This window comes from Drosophila nasuta, chromosome 3 (genome assembly GCF_023558535.2).
Source record: "Drosophila nasuta strain 15112-1781.00 chromosome 3, ASM2355853v1, whole genome shotgun sequence".
In the NCBI taxonomy this organism is placed as follows: domain Eukaryota; kingdom Metazoa; phylum Arthropoda; class Insecta; order Diptera; family Drosophilidae; genus Drosophila; species Drosophila nasuta.
In genome coordinates this window covers 4,163,439-4,181,203 of record NC_083457.1, presented here as the reverse complement: position 1 = coordinate 4,181,203, position 17,765 = coordinate 4,163,439, and the positions used below count along the sequence as shown (strand labels likewise).

Here is a 17,765-nt window from a genome sequence, read left to right as displayed (position 1 = left end):
TCGGCAAATTGTACCATAAATGTACCATAAACACTCAACTGATTATTGATCAACTGGTGTCGATAAAATTCAAGAATTACTACCAGTGCTAATAATGTCAACATGATTTAATGTTTCGATGAACTCACAAAATTATTAGCAATAAGTTTACAATGGACATCATGCGGGTAGAAATATCATGAAGAACGTGAACAGGAGCTTTCAAAACAAATCCGATTTTGGTACTCGTTGCTTTGAAAACAGTGCTGTGTAACGTCTCAATTTGTGGCGGAATAACAGCTGTTACGACAATGTCGTTTATCAGCATAATTAGAAATTCAATAACAAAACGCCTAATCCAACAAACTGGCTATCAAGTTGAAAAACAAGCCCTTCCAGCAGAATCTCTAGTCCGAAACATATGGGGCTATGTGGCCATTGCCTTCAATCAAGTGGATGCAGATCGTTTGGCAAAAGTCGGTCCAAATCGTCTCTGTGCCGAATGGATAATTAAGAATGGTGGCGGAGTACGCATTGTCGATAATCCAGGTAGACTATGGAAGGACTACAACATGCTACCAGCGGAAACAACCAAGTTTCAGATTAAAGTGGTTGACGCATCAAATGCTTCAATCATGAAAATTGGTCTAGAGCACTTTATTGGTTGTAAACAAATCGACACCGTCATTTTTCACAATTGTAAGCATCTCGAGAACGATGGTCTTATCGGTCTCACACATTTAACCGATTCCCTGACGCGCCTTCAGATCTCCGGATGCTACAATATTAGAGACTCTGATCTAGATGTCATCGGCGAATTGTCCAATCTTAAACAGTTAGCCATCTTTGATATGAAGTATGTCAAAGACATGGATAAGGTTGCTGCAAGCTTAAAGTCCAAGCTGCCACATTGTGAAATGCAGTTCCAAAAAGAGTAATCTTCTGTGATCCATTTTGAGAAATAAACTTTGCAACTTTAAAAGGAATTCGAATTTCGTTTGTTTTTGTTGTAGATATCAACGAATTTTTGCAGTGAAATTTGTGCCTTTTATTGCTTATAATTACTATTTGGTGTGAAGTGCAGTCTAATTCTCTTGCTTAGAATCTAGATAAAAAGTCTAGGAGGCGGCCAAGATATAGGGTCGTATATCCTCCACATCGAGCAGTTGCTCGGGCGGAACACGTTCTCCGCACATGGGACAGTCGTCATACTCCGATAGGATGCTGCAAGAGAAATAAATCATTAAACATTTGCTTGGTGATTGATTAGATTTGTGCACACTTCTCCATCTCCGCGCGAAAGCAAAGGAAATCGCATTGTGGGCACGATGTCATTTGTTGTTTGATGATGTGTTGACCAGTTGCGATACAAATAGGCAGCGTAGTCTTGCAGTTGTAGCAGGTAACTTCCATGTTAGCCAAGTTGGCATCACAAATGGGGCACTCCATTGTCTCATCATCGATTTCATCGCGTAGCTGCTTTATGCCTTTTGGCGCCTTACGCACAATCGACTCGACTTTCTTGATGTAACGTCCGTCCAACTGATTGCGATAATCTGGTCGCATTAGCATCGAAGCGTAGGTGAAGGCGGATTTCTTCAGTCCAGCACGATGGCATTCAATCACCGTTGATGTCAGTATAGGAACAATATCTGTTGCATATGAAAGATAATAGTAGTGGGGAATTTAGAATCTACTGACTTGAACTTACGTTCGGGAAACTGCGATATACACGCAGCCACTTGGACAAGCAGCTTGGCGGCGAGCAGATGATTGCCCAGCTTGACATGGATGCGTACCAGAGTATAGCGATGCAGCAGTATCAAGTTGTGCCGCATCTCTGCAGTGACCGAGAGATTGTTGCGCCGCAATTCCTGGTACATGGAGTACAACAGATCCCTAGCCGATTTGTAGTTGCCTGCCAGTTGTTCCTGGTTGGCAATGATAACAGCAGTTTTGGCTGCATCCTTATAGTGTTTGCGCGCCATATACAAGCGAAACAAGTAACGCGGATCCTTGGGCACACCATCCGATTCGCCTAGCAGGAATTCAATGAGCTGTGTCGCCAACTGTTCGTTATTTGAGGTCGCCACACAGTCAATGGCCAGCGACAGAGCCTGTGACTCTTCGTTACTGAATGCTGATGCTTTCAGCAGAAATCGAAGCGCTTTAGTGAACTCTCTGGCCAGGAAATAATATTTGCCAGCCAGCAGTGTATACTTCTCGCTCTCAAAGTAATGCGCCAATGCCAAATAATCAGCAGATTTGGCATTCTCATAGCGTTCCAACAGCTCGCCATGACGCCGCAGTTTGTTGTGCCGCTGAGCGAGAGCAAATGCCTCCTCCACACAGCCGCAGATGACGAGAAATTGCAGCGCCTGCTCAATGTCGCCAATCTTCTGATAGAATTTGGCCAGCAGCTTGGCCGCATCCATTGAACGGGATTCAAGCACAATTTCAGAAGCAGCATGCGGATCACACAAGTGATCCAGATAAATGCGTACACAAGCATCCAAATCACCAGCGATGCGATAGCTGCGTATAGCTTCCTCGAATTGACCATCTGACTCTTTCGCCTTGGCATAAGCTGCATGCAGCTTGCTGCTCTTCACCTGCGGCAGTATATTGTTGGCCTTGTGCCACATCTTCAGAGCAATATAGTGGCCACAGGCCTCGTCATAGTAGCCGCCACGTTCGTATAAACCTGCAGCCTCGGTCAGATGACCCACAGTGGCCAACAGCTCAGCACAATCGAACAACAGCTGCTTGTCCTGCAGCTCGACGGCATATTGAATCTTAATAAAAAAGGAAATATAAGGTCTGGAATCTGAATGAGACTTGATGCCAAAGTTCTTACGCCACGTCGAAAATCTCCAGCACGAATTGAGGTTCGTGCTATGCCCATTTTGCAGAGGCGGACATGCTCCTCGTACTCGGGCGAGCTGTGCAGCAATGTTGGCGGCTCTGAGTCCTCATTATTGATTAAGTCCTCCTTGTAGCCCTTCTCATAATGATACAATGCGTCCGCATAATTGCCACTGCAGATAATAAATCCTATGTTAGCAAAGTCAGTACTAAATTCAAGACTCCGCAACTCACGTGAATTCCAACTGTTGAGCATACTCGCGTGCTATGAAAGGCACCTCAAGGGGCTCATATTTGTGGGCCAACAACAGAGCCTGATCCCATTGCAACAGATCCCTACTCAAGTCAAGAGCGGCACGCGTGTAAGCGCCCTTAAGCAAATACTCCTTCGCCTGATCGTACTGGGCCAACAACATGCAACAGCAGCCATTCAGCATGTGGAGATCCTCAATGTAGCGCATTTCACTCAACGCATTCACCAATCCAGCATCTCCCAGTTGACGATAGGCGCGCAATGCTAGACGAACAAAATAAAAAAAGGAAATTAAGACTGGTATTCAGCAGTTGTTGGAGAAGCATAGTATGCTTACCAATCTCTGGCTCCAAATCAGCGATCGCATGTTCCCCAAACTGCCGCCAAGCGCTGTCCAATTTCATTTGTTCGCACAGCTTGTAAGCCTCATCATATTTCTTGAGCCGCAGGAGTAGCAACAGATTGTCGCTTTGCGAATTGCTGGGATTAACGACATGCGTGCTCAGAGATTGTGTGGCATACTGGCCGCCATCGATGTGCAGTGCCATTTCACCAGCGCATAGCAGCAGTGGCACCTGACCCGGATTCAGCTTGGATTCGCCCACCTTTATCGTGTGTCGACCGCGAACCGAGTGGCGGGCAAAGACATGAGTGTACACAACTCGTGTGTCGTGGCTAATAAAGATATTCGGTTGCGTCAAGTCCCAGAGGCAGCCCAGACATTGCTTGGGCAAGTCCGCAATCAAGAGTGCCTCCTGATCCAAGGCGGGCAAATAGACAAATCCTTGACCATGTTCGTCAATGAAAATGATTTTTGTGCCATCGACATCTGTGAATAACTGACGAATGCCATTGCTGTGACGATAGATGGTGCAGGTGTCCCACTTCTCCAGTGAGTAAAAGACTAGATGTCCAATCTGCAAACAAGTGTAAAAAAACAAGAAGTGAAAACAACTCTTGAATATACGTTACAATTTATAACTCACATCTGTAGCAAAAATGAGCAACTCCTGACTTAGGGCAAAGCACGTAATCACCGCATCGCTGGGCATTGTGGGCAATGCACTTGGGAAACTCGCCTGCATCTTGTCCTTGCAATTAGGATTATCGGCGGAGATGGCTTGCAGCAACAACTGTGGTGGACACAGTGCGGCACAGTAATCTGTGTTGAGCTTCATCGCTACAATGTTGTGGGGTAAATCGCGTTCGCTTAATGGACGTGGTTCATCGCCCAGGCTTTTCCCCAGATCATAGAACCACACATGTTTGTCTAAGCCAGCGGCCAAAGTATATGGTCCAATGGCGAGAAATGTGGGCTCCGTCTCCAGGGGTAGGCGAAATGGTAGTACCTTGGATTTGTCTGGTGCATACACATAGATGGACACTTCGGCCAGGCTACTCAGCATGACCAGACGGGGCGCAGAGACGGCAAACATATGCGGCAGTTTGGTAACGTATGTGTACACAGTTCCACCACTGGTGGTAACCGCTAGTAACTGTCCATCTGGTGACCAGTCGATCATTTGCACGCTGGCATGATCCGGAACGGTTATGATGCGTTCCGTTTCCTGCAAGTTGGTTATCGAGTGGATCTTAATGCTGTGTGGGGTAGAGAATCGTTTTATATTATCAACAAATTTCAATTTGGAGCTTTCCACTTACTTATCATCACCACAGGATGCAACAATGTCCAGTGAGGGGCAGTAGGCCAAGCCGCTCAGCGTATCCTTGTGATTCCTCACCTGCCACAGCTCTTGGCCAACATCTTTGGGATGCGTTGAGATGGCCACAACATGACCATTTGAGAATCCCAACAGTATGTACCCATCACCAAACCATTTGTGCTGCAGAAGAGATCCATAGCGGCTTTGAAATCCCAACTCTGTGGGATTCTCCGGCTCCGGCAAGTAATACAAGAAGAGAGTGCGCTTCCCAATAATCATGCTGATAGCATTGTCGCCGACAATCCGCTCATCATTGGCCATCTCAGCAAAATACATATCCGTAGGCGCATCCCGCAACTGAACAATTCGTACCGTGTCGCCATCTTCACTGCTCAGTGAAAAGCTCTTGTCATCAGAACCAAGTGCCAACAGATTCTGCGCTGACCAGGCTCCGCATGTGATGCGCTTGCTGTGCTTTCCTAGAACCGGCGTCCGCTTACCGTTCTGATGATTGTAGATGGCCAAATTGCCGCGCCCAGTGCCCACAGCGAGCAGTTGCTGTTGCTTGGACCATAGTATGCATGTGAGTGGATCACGCAGCCCTGACTCTACAGTTACTTTCTGCTGTGTCGAGTAATCCCAAAGCGTGATATTTGGTGAGCTGCTCGTGATGATGCCCAAAAGCTCACCTTCGCAATCCCAGGCAAAGCCAGAGCACAAACTGAAATGCATATACGCACAATATTAAACAGAGTATACTTTTATGAACATTTCGTGCTTACCCGGATAATATAATCCGCTGCACTAGCTGCCCTTGGCGATTGTACAATGCCACAGAACCGTCGGTGCCCGTTGTGGCCAGCAAAGCGCCCGCGCTCTTTTGCCATATGAAGTATACGTCACCAATGCCATGCGGCTCATCGTATTTGTACAATATTTTCTCGAAAGACATTTTTGAAGGACTCACAGGACTATACTCCAATTTTGGTCTATGCTAAATTATTGCTCACATTCTGCAAAACTTTTTCACCTTTTGTTTACGCTTTTTTCGGTTGCCGTTACTATGGTAGCAACAAGTCGCTGACAGAGTGACCGTAAGAATCCATATACTAGGAAACCAATTCACAGTTTGGAGACCATATCAGGGCTGACATATCAGTTTGATGTTCTACAGTTTGACATGTACTATTGTTTAAAAATAACGCATTTTATTGTGCCCATTATACATTAACCATTGACTCAACAATATATAAAAATATAGCTAGTGTTGAGGATGTTGATTCATAACAAACTCTTTTTGCCTAACATACTTTTTAACGCCTTTCCCATTGCCTTACATTTTTAAAAAATGTAATTATATTGAAAATGCGTAATTGATACATTTATAAATATTTATTATTTATTGAATATATCTCAATAGGAAACATTTTAGATTAGTTAGGACTTAGGGTTTATTACATTCATTGAAAATCGCTATGTTGTGGTTAATGCCGTTCTCCAAAAAAGAGCTATAGGATTAGCAAAATACATGGTATGTGTACAAATGTATGTACGTAAAGACGGTTTGAGTTTTCCACATATTTATAAATATTCTACAATATGTGTATATCTTCAGTTTATAGACATAATTGAGGTCAGCATACATACATTTACAAGATACATCAAAGGTTATACATACGCACATATGCATGCAATAATAGATTAGTGTTTGTTTTTAGTCTATTTAGGTTCGTCGAGAAAACGTAAACAATTAGTATGCCTACATATTTATGATGAATACTGCTAGGAACTTGTGCACCTATTTCATATTTTTTGAGCTTATAAAATGCTGCATGAGTTCTTCTCGCGAAATGGATTCACCTTTTGACTGGTGAATCCACTCAAAAGGCAATCGTCCGTCTCATTCTCCAGCATGTACTTCATCATTGCATTACAAGCCTCGGAGACTTGTATGCGTGGAATGCATGCCTCGCGACGCAATTGTTCGTTCAGTGTGCGCTGCTGTTGTAAATTAGCAGCCATGATATCTAAAACGGCAGTCTCGGCAAGACCTATGGTGAAGGTGAACAATTTTTGCAGCTGGCGAATAACTTCTAGCTGCAACAGGTTTGAAATCAGTAAAATTCGGTTTTATTGACACTACAAAATACTGTAATTTACCTTAGAAAGCCAAATGTGTACACACAAGCTCAGGAGTTTGAGTTGACGAAAAATCAATATCGTTTAAATCTGATTTATCTTTTTCCTTTGAAATCTAATTTTAGGAGGAGTAGTGTGACCTCAATTTGTATTTCGAAATATACTTTTTGTCGTCGTCGAATATACCTTTTATACTACTTTTCTAACTATTAGCTTGGTAATAAAAGGGCGAACGCGCGTTCGATTCCATATAATAGCATTGGTAGTTTATTGGTGTGGGGGAGAGAATATACCATTCGAATGCGGGTGCTACCAACTCGTTTTAAAGTATTTTTATGTGGTATTTTTAGATTTTAGGTACATTTTAGAAGCTTGTCAAAATTTAAAAATAAAAAAAAAACGAATAACAAAAATAAAAAACCCACGAAACGGAAAGTAATTTGATTTACCTTAAATTTATTGCACATTATTTAATTATATATTTTATATTATTAAGGCGTTGTAAAAATACCAAAATTCAACAATTTCCTTTTGGATTTGTGGATGGACAACATTGGAGGGTTTCGTGCAGATCGCAAGAATCATTTTGTCTTACCGAATAGTGAAATGAACAGATTAAGTATGTCTGCTAGTTATCTGCAAAGGAAATTTTTCCAGAACTTTTCTCTAAGTTGGAGTTTTATTTCGGTTTATTAAAATTAAAATCGAATTAAGTTTTTCTTTCTGGTGTAGCTGTCCTAGGAAATATAATTTTGTACTACTAAAATTAACTCAGCGCAAGAAAAATACTTTGAATTTTTAACGGTATTTATTTAAGTTGCGTTTTATCGCATGTTCATTGTTTCAAAAATATATATTCATTATTTATGTGTGCATAATTATTATGTGAGCATGCTGTAAATATATTAAAATTAGAATCGAATCTTTAAGAACGTGCACCTGTCACTTACTCTGGCATATAATCAGATTGAACTGAATTATTGTTTTTGCTGATGGTATTGTTGTTCTCCGTAGCCTGTTCTGGCTGAGCATTGGGTTTCCTAAACGCATTTGCCATTAACAAAATATTCTTGGCGATGCGCTGTTGATCAATACGTTTCTGGGCCGTATGAGTACGCTTGTTCTCGTCCTCAGACATCCGTTGATCAAGGGGGAGAAGGGCTGTTGGTGTTGTTGCTGCTGCTGGAACAGCTGGGTCAGGATTTGTCCAGATCTCGGTACCGGGTGTTTCTTTGCCTGTTGTTGGCGAAAATGCCGGTCGAGCGGGTATCAAAGGTGAACGCACACATACACTAATTATGAAACAGAAACAATCTAGTTTATTGCTTAGAACTCTAATCACACTCTAAATTCGTTTATAAAACAGGACTTTTGTGTATAAAAATGTATAAGTATTATGATGATGGCGTCCCTGCCCCTGTTTCAGCCCCATTTTCCGACCCTGACCCCGTTTCCGTTTGTGATTTCGATTCGAGCCCAGGATCGACGTTAGGCTCATTGTCCTCACTCGGTTTCAATCTAAAACGAGTCAAAAATGAGACAACAATGAGCCTGAATGTCGCACCCTCGCCTCGAATCTCCTTGCTCTACTCACTTGTTGACTTCTTCCAATTTCTTGAGCAATCGTTCGTTTTCCCTGCACACAATCTCCTGGTCCCTAAGTATTGTTTCGCGCACCGTAAACAGATGATTATTTTCCTGCCGCAGTGATTCGTTTTCGGCCATATAGAGTTTCACGAGCTCGGCCAGTTCGGTGCCATCCAATTCGGGCAGCCGCTCAAGATCCACTTTGGGCACTGGAATGCCTGCATCACCGCTGTTTACACGCTCTAGTTGCAGATCCAACAGGTTGGCAACAGGATCTCCCACTGTTCCCGCCTGATGATGCAGGTTGAGAGCCGCCTTCAGATGTTCATTCTCCATCTGCAGCGCATGTATATCCCTCTTCAGGCTGAGAATCAGTGCCTCTCGGGGATCCATCATGATAACGGGTTTCGTTCGTATCCGTTTCGCCCGTGACGCGTAGCGAAGTGTATTAAGCGTCTCGGCATGATTATAGTGCGCCGGCGACACACAGGCAATCATCAGGGTAACACCATTTCCTGCTAGACTGTCGGCCAATAGTTTTGTCAACTGGCTGTCCCTGTAGGGAATGTGACCACTGCGTTTCTTGTTGTCACTCAGCGATGAGATGCAGTAGCCGAGCACCATGAGACTCTTGTTAATGTTGTTCGCCTCCTCGAGGGTTTTGCCCTCGCTCATGGTTTTCTTGGTCAGTTCGCTGCCAGCCAAGTCCACGAAATTGATCTTGCCATGCTTGGAAAGAAATACCCCGCCATCGGTTTGTTGATCGGATAGTATATGTACGGTTAAAATCGTATGGGAGCGTGATGAATGGTCGTTCATCGCATGCGAACCCACAGCGCGATTTCTCATGCCTGCAACGGAGAGAGAGTAATTATAAATTTGTTATACATGTACATACGTATATATGGAAGAGTTTGCCTTACCCTCCTCGAGAACGGCGAGCAAATCATCGAGTTCCTCGCAGTCCACGGTAAATAGGTTTTCCACAAAGAAGCCACCGGATTTTTTGGACCATCGCACAGCTAACGGCTTCCGAGCGCTTCCCGGATTAAGCAAATCGATTACCTGCTCATATAAAATGCAATTCAATTTACAAAACCAATAATGAAATTAGAATACGATTTCTACCCACTTAGCAACCAAGTGGTAGGAGTAGGAAAACAAATCATTTAAAATGCCACGCAAAATGCAAGCAAAATTCACGCATTGCGACAACTTATCTAGTCGGGGATTGCTGCATTGTTGGACTGAGGAGGGAGAAACAGACAGATTGCTGTGTTGCCCTAGGATAAATAGAGGTCAGTGGAATGCATATACATTGTATATTATACAACAACTCTAATAAACATTGGTATTTGCAAAGGTCGCAATAGTAAACCAATCACAATTATTGCAATAAAGTATAAAATCGAACATTACGTTTAATGGGACTGCATTAAGTAGATCAAAGATGATATCAAACCTATGCGACAGACTATTCAACGAGTATTTGATCTAAATATTGATTGAGTTCCACAAATTAAATTCAAAGTGTTCAATGAGAGTCCCAAATATGAATAGTGTTCATATTTCATTTTATGACTACTTTATAGTATATCTACTAAGTACAAATAAAAAACAAGTTAGAAAGCTACAGTCGAGTGTGCTCGACTGTGCGATACCCGCTACCTATTTTGAATAAAACCATATTCAAAATATATATGAACAATAATATACCGCAAAAATACCAAAATATACTGAAGTTCATATTTGTTATATGGACGTAGTGCTACATTCTAAATATACCATGGAGTATAAAATAGATCACATTGTCAGTCAAAGCAGCAAATATCCGATTGCAGTAGGTGTTTTAGTCCATTCAAAATAGTTCCTAAATAACTTATATAATTTTTAGTTTTTTTAACCAAATTGAGGGGTCGTAATTACTGTAGTAATTATCGTATGTATCAAAATTGAACATTTTCATGTTGAGATCTAGATGAATAAACGAATATGGGGTCAAAGATGAATCATTTTGCCTGTTACATACATCGTCTGCAGACTCAAAGTTATAATAATGGATAGCGGGCATACAAATAAAAGCCTAAAGTTAGTCTTTAGGCGACACTCACTCGTTCGTTGTAAATCTCCATAAAGGACGCCTTGAGTACATAGTTAACATCTTTGCGATTTTTAATCAACTGGAAGAGGTACACAAACGAGCGGAAGATCAGGCCATGTCGTGGATCCTTTGGATTCGGTTTACCCATAAACTGTCAAGTCAATTAATATTATAAACCTTGGTTGCATAAAGTAAGTCGCCAGTAACTTACCAAATCAGGTGGTCCAGTGAGTGTATGTGTTTTACCCGAGCCCGTTTGTCCATAGCAAAAGGCCGTGCAGCTGAAGCCCTCTATGCCCATCTCAATAATACGCTTAATGCCAGAATAGTCCAAGATATCTTCCTGTGTGGCGCCAGGTTCAAAGACCACATTGTACGTAAAGACGCGAACACTATCGCGATTATGGGATCGCTTTGCGCCCATGTCATTGCCCTCAATCTGGTAAAGAACAAGTAAGAAAGTTACAGTAGAGTGTGCTCGGCTATGAAATACCCGCTATCCCTTTTTAATGAAAGCAAAACAGCGCTGTATTAATTTTAAAATATACCAAATTATTATATCGCAAAAATACTAAACACATACCAAAGACTATATTTGTTGGTATAGTAAAATATACCAGATTGTAAGCCAAAGCAACTACGACCCCTAGTACGAAGGCGTATTTGTCAATACAAAATTATTTCTTATATAACTTTGACAATTTGTATCCGATCGTAACCAAATTCTCAGGAATCATAAAAAAAAAAATAAAATTGTATTTCACAATTACACTTGATATATGACTTCTATCGATTTGGGGGCGATAGAGAAAAAAAAAAATTTTAATAAACTTGATATATCGCTATCTCTTATAGTCTCTGAGAGCTAGGTGTTCATACGGACGGACGGAGAGACCGACATGGCTATATCGTCTCGGCTGTTGATCATGAATGTATATTCCGTATAGGATCGAAAATGTCTCGTTCTGCCTGTTACATACATTTGTTGGAGGCACAAAGTTATAATACCCGTCTGGCTATGGGTAGCGGCTATAAAAATGATATACGAAATGAGTAGAAGAGAGCAATAATAATTCGTTGGTAAACGAACTTACGATGACTTGTCCATTGCCAGGAAACTGCAGAGTCGGTCCGTGCCTGTCACGCTTTTCCTTATCGTTCAATGGACGCACACGCACCACCACATTGATGTTGTCCTCGGGCGTCGATGGCTCCTCGCTGGCCGTTCCCGTTGACTTGGAGGCCACGATTTCCAGAGTATCAGCACTACCAATTCTACGTAAGCAAAACACAATAAATTAATAATGTGCATACAAATAGCTAATTAAGCGAGTCTCTATTAACAAGGTTGAAGAAGATGAAACTGGCCAAAATCTAAAATATAATAGTAACTGCTAAGTTCTGATATACAAGACTTCGAATAAGGACTGGGGTAATAAATTGTTATATTGTATAAAGGCTTGGCTATGGTCAGGATATATCAAGAGTCGTTTATCCAATTGCATTAATTAAATGGAATCTCCAAGTTCAAGCTCAACACAATGAACTGAGCGTTTTCGATTACGTTATGAATTGTGGTTTGTTGTGGCAAATGCAAAATTGCCTGTTCCATTTCCCTTGAACTTGATGAGGTTCTTCTGATTGGGTGGCCTATAAATAGTTGCCAAGGTTAAGGGTGAAAGTATTTGATTTTTGGGATTTGTTTTTTGTTTTCTTTTGCGTCGCATGTTTTAGCTGAATTCGTGCCGTGTTAGGCGGGGTGTAATTTGATTAACAAACTTATATTCAGGGAATTTCAGAAATTTTTGGGAAAATATTTATTTACAAATTTCCCAGTTATTGAGTTTTTTCTTTTAGCTAATTAAACACGTTTCGTATGCGCAATATGAGAATGGGTTGAGCCTAAATAATGACTTTTTTCCCTTTTGGCATTTGACATTTGGTAGAAAATTACTCGTTAAAAATTTATGGAATAACGACCAAAGTGTCCACACTTACCATTAAAACTTGACGGGTAAATATATTAATCAGCAAGTGAACTGTGCATTGTGTACACTTGGTAAATATTTGAACTTAAGCTTGAGCTAAGGTTGAGTCCAAATAGCCAACAGATTGTCGACAGGCAAGAAAAGTTCAATCAACTCTGGCCAATACAAAATTGATGCTAAATAGTTAATAAACCAAAGGTCTAGAGGACATTCGAACTAACAGAGTTTCTTTGTTTTAATGGAGCCTAAGAATTTTATAAATAAATTGTTGTTAAAATAATTGATAGACTCAACGTTAATGGGTTGAATCGAAATAGTTGAGGAAACCTTCTTCGATTCTCTGAGTAATGCACTTAAACCAGTCTAGATTTGAATCGCAATAAAGTATACTATATGGAAAATAATTATATGAGTACATGGATTAGCTAATAATAACCGTTACATCTGCCCATGAATTGTAAAAAATGTATGTGTGTATATATAGTAATTGCTTTTAGCACTTAACCGTCAGATTCTATATCGCATTATACTTTTGTAGATCCCACGACGAAAGACTATAATTTAACCACTCACTAGACTAGATCAACTTTCCGTTTGGTCACGCCCTAGGCTCTACTTGATAGGCATTGTCTAGGTGACAAGACAAGGCAATGGGAAGTAGAAATAAACTTGGATGCTCATTAGGAACTCCAACCATGAAAGTGCTTATTAAAGAACATCAGCACATGCATTCACTTACAAATACTAAGCCAATTGACACCAAAGCCGTTTGTTGATTTAATGGATCAAGTATTTGAATATGTGCACCATAACATATGTATGGAGATAGATTGTCTATTCCCCCTCTGCAATTGGACGTAATTATAGGCGTTATAATTATTATAGTACACGCATGTTAATGTATTTTGATTGATATGTGCGTTGATAGTTGAATGATTGATATGCGAGTAATCTATTTTTTTCATTTATTTATACTGTTATTATTTACAACTAACTGGAATTAAATGTATATGATAAGAACAATACAACGTATAACCTAGTTTTAAAACTAAGTATGGTCAATATATACAATGTATAAATTCTCTTCTTTCACAACACTCCATTAATTTTCACTTACTATAAAAAAATTGCAATTTGCATTTTAAAACCATATGCATATAGAACTCGTAGACAGTTTTTATATCTATAGTATAATATGGATTTTCGAGCATGCACAACATGAGGTTAGGTCATAATTACATATAGAGCAACCCGTCATGGACGGATTATTCCAAAGATAATCAAAGTTGACATTTCGTTGCCTAAACTTTTGCATTGCACGAGATGGCTATTAGCAGAAATACGTATGACATATGAATATACTCCTGCATTATACAGATACACATGTACTATATATAACAAATGAAGCGCTCAGTGGAAAAACCGTTCAAAATAAAAGCGAAAGTTGTGCTTTTTGTGACGACTTGTGGCTCAAATGGTTGGCATTATATTTTATTTATTGTGCAAACAATATAAACAAGTATTTATACAGCTTGAAACCACAATCTCAATTGGACAAATAAATACTTGAATAGGCAATCACAATATTTGATTACACTATACTAATTAATTGTATGAGTCAATGTCCTGTGGTGACCAAAAGCTACAAATGATTTAATACGAATAAAAGGCGACAAATCAAAACTGTAGACAATTATTCGATAAAAAGTAAAAAGCATTAACAATTATTGTCAGTTTTTTAAAAAGAAATGAGCGACTCTTAATTGACTGAAGCCCCTTTAAATGAGCTATTAACGTTTATACATTTATTATTTCTAATTCAGTGTGAAAAATAAATCTATATTGATTTTAGATTTCGATTGTTATTATTATTATAAATCAAATATAATTTTTTTATGTAACTTAAACTAATTTTTGTCGTATTAATATTTAAATTAAATTTAATAATTAAAAATATTTATAAAAAAATGAAAACAATTCAGATTTTATAATTTGATTCAAAAGAATCATAACAATTAAGAACATTTAACACGTTAATGTCAGTTACAAACTTAGTCCCTAGGAGATCCCCACTTCAGAAAGACTGGCAGAGAACTCATACATTATTAAAGATATTTTAATATATATCCATAAACCAAATAAACTGTTACTCGTATTATTTTATTACTTTAAAGAAAGTACTGTATCGAATTGTTATTGGTAGAAGTAGAATCTATAAGCAGTAAATCCACTTTCCGTTTGATATTAGACGGCTGGAGCTAGAAAAGCAAGCATTAGCCACAAGTTCAACCCAACAGAGGTTCTTAACCTTAAGTTGCTGTCACTATCATTATTATTCCAACAATAGCGACCACGACAACAAAAATTGAAACAGCAACAGCTCGATATCCAAATACTAAACATAAATATGTCACTTTCGCTCTCGGTTTGGGTCAGTTCGAAAGGCGGGATAGAGGGAGATACGAGTAATACGGTCGACTAGTATAGGCTTCAATGGGGTTTAATTGCAAAATCGATTTATGTCGTGCTCGCTGAAGCCCAACCTCAAACTGCGAACACTAAACAGCTCTACACTAATTGTTTAAATATAAAACATGACCAATTGAAATAAACTCAAATGTCCAACTGTCTATCACTCTGTCTATCCCGTCGGGCGTTGTATCTATCGGCCTATTTGATTGCCCGTCTTTTGGGCTTACTATGTAATATTGTGCGTGGTCATTACGCTCCGGCGTGTGTCTCTGCCTCTAGGGTTTCTTTTTTTCTTTAATGGCATCCAATCAGGGGTGGCTCACACCCCCATTAAAGTTATTATCTAGTTTTATTACACTGCGTAACTACACAAATGGACGGATGCAAATTAATAAGCGATCTAGTTATATATTTAATTCACTATATTCAAATATCGATATACATAATATCTTATATTGAAAACTTTTTTTCACTTGATTCCTTAAGCATTCCCTTACAACTGAATGAAATAAATTTATTTGCTTTAAACAATTCACCTCATAAATATTAATTTTTAAAGGCAAGATATCCTCTAGATACCAAAGGTTACTCTTATTCCTACAAATATCAGGGACAGGGAGGATCTGCCAAAAGCAGAAAGACAAACCTGTAAAGATTTCCTAGATAAAACTTAAAGCTTAAAAAATATAAGCAACATATAGGTATTCAAACTTAGAGAAAGATGTTAATTCATGACTTGTTAAATTAAATAAAAATTACATGTTCTCTACTTTTCCTCCGCCGAGTATGTTTATTGTATAACTTTTGTTCGGTTAACGTCCCATTTATGTTCAAGGTCAACTAATACAAAAACTATAGATGAAACAGAGATAATATATCTAAATGATTTAGCTTAGTGGCTCTTCTATTGGGTCTTCTTGTGGGTCAATAAATAGTAGGTGAAGGGATTCTTTTTAAGAGTGAATCATCACAAATTGTTATAAGGACCAATGACTGATCTCTAGATTACCAATCTGCGCAATTCCTCATCTTTTCTTTAGCACTTGGTTTAAATGTATTTAGGTGCGAGAACTTGTCGAGCTATTGATTACGGTGGGAAGCATCGCAATGCTCCGATTTCCCAGACGTCAGTATACTACAAAATTGTACTTACTCGTTTTCACGCGACCGTAGAAAGTATGGGGTGTTGCGTGAACTGCCGCTGCTGCCGCCCTTTTGGGGACTCAGACGTCGCATGCCGTTGGTCAGACTGCGGGAACGCGGTACACGGGAGCCGCTGCTGCTGCCGGAGCTCTGACGCTGTTGTGTCGGCGTCGTCGCCTTGCCGCCAGTGGAGCGCTTGAGACGCACACCTCCAGCTGGAGCACGTCCGCGGGTAGTTGTGACGCTATCGGCGCTGCTGGCGCCGCTGTTATTCAGATGCGGCACGCTCGAGGCGCGTCGCACCATTTCGGCCCGTTAAAGGGTAACAACACTTGGAATATTTGCGCACGATTCGACTTGGCCAGCGGCAAAGGCAACATGGCCTAAACACTCATAAAGCACACACAAATTAACACACACACAATAACAACAACAACAACAAGAGGGCCACAATAGCCACGCAATCAAAAAGGATACGGAAATTTAACAAAAATTGCTTGACCGGAGATCGACCACCGACCGTATGGCTCGTCAACTCAACACGAACTGAGCGCTTCAAGTTCACCAGGGCGCCTTTTTTATACTTATATTTACTCGCACTCAGATTTATGGTAATTTCTACACTCACGCTAAGCAACTGCCCACCGTCCACTGCCCACTGCCCACTTGCCACTACGACACCTGTGCACCACCTGTACTAGCTTTCGTTGTCATTTCGTTGCTTTTGTTGTGGTTGTTGCTTCGCTACTCGGCACTCGGCGCTCAGTGCTCGGTGCTCAACGCTCAATGCTCGACACTCGTTACTTTGTCTCGTGCTGTCCGAATGCCTGATGGTTGCAACTAGCAATTAAATCAACGCGCTGTTTGGTAAACAAACCCAAGAACTACACTAAGTCACAAAGGTAGAGCTAGTGGTGGTGCTGCTCGAACTTCTGTTGCTTTTCCCTCCCTAGTCATGATGACCCCACACTGACCCTGGCTGGAATTCGTTCGTGTTCATCAACTACAACAACATTAATAATATTGTCGTGCCTTATTTGCATTTACTTTAGCATAATCACTGAAAATCTGAAATATGAATTCATGCACTACCCTACCTCGAACATCTGACATTTTGAATTCTTGAATCGGAAAGTTTAAGAACACGCAACATAATGGGCAATGTTGACTGCATGCTTCTATACCTTAACTATAAATCTAACTATTTTGATACGTAGTAACTCCATAGAGGTCCTGTCTACCCGAATTCTCTGACTAACTTAATAAATTAATTCCATTTCACTTCATCGTGCAAAAAGGCTGGTACTTTCGAAACTTCGCTTAAAATACTAGTAGTCTTCCTTATTTGTTCACAAGTTAATAATATTTGCGTTAAGCCATTAAAAATATAAAAAACACGTAAGAAAGCTACAGTCGAGTGTGCTCGACTGTGAGATACCCGCTACCCATTTTTAATAAAGGCAAAATATTGCGGTATCATTTTGAAAATATACCGAAAATACTTAAAAAATACTAAAAATATACCAAATGGTATGTTTGGTATATCAATATCAAAATATACCATAGACGGCTCA

General features: G+C 40.1%; 4 protein-coding genes across 5 annotated transcripts; 1 reads left to right on the top strand and 3 right to left on the bottom strand.

The window, feature by feature from the left end:
• Positions 1-15: 15 nt before the first annotated feature.
• LOC132789635 (ATP synthase subunit s, mitochondrial) lies at positions 16-965 on the top strand. Its single transcript, XM_060797780.1, has one exon. The coding sequence runs from the start codon at positions 291-293 to the stop codon at positions 915-917; it is 627 nt and encodes a 208-aa protein (XP_060653763.1). The 5' UTR covers positions 16-290; the 3' UTR covers positions 918-965.
• Positions 966-1,005: 40 nt separating this feature from the next.
• Positions 1,006-5,835, bottom strand: LOC132791536 (WD repeat-containing protein 19). Its single transcript, XM_060800497.1, has 9 exons — positions 5,544-5,835; positions 4,760-5,482; positions 4,084-4,696; positions 3,435-4,014; positions 3,079-3,361; positions 2,837-3,017; positions 1,691-2,774; positions 1,262-1,631; positions 1,006-1,203 (listed from the first exon to the last, which is right to left on the bottom strand). Exons 1-9 carry the CDS (start codon positions 5,711-5,713, stop codon positions 1,098-1,100), a joined length of 4,110 nt encoding a protein of 1,369 aa, XP_060656480.1. The 5' UTR covers positions 5,714-5,835; the 3' UTR covers positions 1,006-1,097.
• Positions 5,836-6,138: 303 nt separating this feature from the next.
• On the bottom strand, positions 6,139-7,083 carry LOC132792037 (guanine nucleotide-binding protein subunit gamma-1). Its single transcript, XM_060801238.1, has 2 exons — positions 6,922-7,083; positions 6,139-6,858 (listed from the first exon to the last, which is right to left on the bottom strand). The coding sequence occupies exon 2, from the start codon at positions 6,781-6,783 to the stop codon at positions 6,580-6,582; it is 204 nt and encodes a 67-aa protein (XP_060657221.1). The 5' UTR covers positions 6,784-6,858; positions 6,922-7,083; the 3' UTR covers positions 6,139-6,579.
• A 621-nt stretch (positions 7,084-7,704) lies between these two features.
• LOC132792035 (kinesin-like protein KIF12) lies at positions 7,705-16,798 on the bottom strand. Of its 2 annotated transcripts, XM_060801236.1 has the most exons (8): positions 16,202-16,797; positions 11,683-11,863; positions 10,800-11,027; positions 10,599-10,739; positions 9,411-9,552; positions 8,495-9,338; positions 7,851-8,192; positions 7,705-7,794 (listed from the first exon to the last, which is right to left on the bottom strand). In XM_060801236.1, exons 1-8 carry the CDS (start codon positions 16,495-16,497, stop codon positions 7,782-7,784), a joined length of 2,187 nt encoding a protein of 728 aa, XP_060657219.1. In that variant the 5' UTR covers positions 16,498-16,797; the 3' UTR covers positions 7,705-7,781. The 2 variants fall into 2 exon arrangements, with proteins under 2 accessions (XP_060657219.1, XP_060657220.1); XM_060801237.1 differs by lacking the exons at positions 7,705-7,794; positions 7,851-8,192 and adding an exon at positions 8,232-8,418 and having other exon boundaries at positions 16,202-16,798.
• Positions 16,799-17,765: the final 967 nt, after the last annotated feature.

Excerpts from the sequence above, each read along its gene's own strand:
- LOC132792035 (XM_060801236.1), bottom strand. The coding sequence starts at position 16,497 with ATGGTGCGACGCGCCTCGAGCGTGCCGCATCTGAATAACAGCGGCGCC. Across the intron at positions 11,864-16,201 it reads CTACGGTCGCGTGAAAACGA|AATTGGTAGTGCTGATACTC; the intron begins GTAAGTACAATT and ends TTGCTTACGTAG. Across the intron at positions 9,553-10,598 it reads TGGAGATTTACAACGAACGA|GTAATCGATTTGCTTAATCC; the intron begins GTGAGTGTCGCC and ends TTATATGAGCAG.
- LOC132789635 (XM_060797780.1), top strand. The coding sequence starts at position 291 with ATGTCGTTTATCAGCATAATTAGAAATTCAATAACAAAACGCCTAATC.
- LOC132791536 (XM_060800497.1), bottom strand. The coding sequence starts at position 5,713 with ATGTCTTTCGAGAAAATATTGTACAAATACGATGAGCCGCATGGCATT. Across the intron at positions 4,015-4,083 it reads TGCTCATTTTTGCTACAGAT|ATTGGACATCTAGTCTTTTA; the intron begins GTGAGTTATAAA and ends ACTTGTTTGCAG. Across the intron at positions 2,775-2,836 it reads CTGGAGATTTTCGACGTGGC|ATTCAATATGCCGTCGAGCT; the intron begins GTAAGAACTTTG and ends TTTTTTATTAAG.
- LOC132792037 (XM_060801238.1), bottom strand. The coding sequence starts at position 6,783 with ATGGCTGCTAATTTACAACAGCAGCGCACACTGAACGAACAATTGCGT.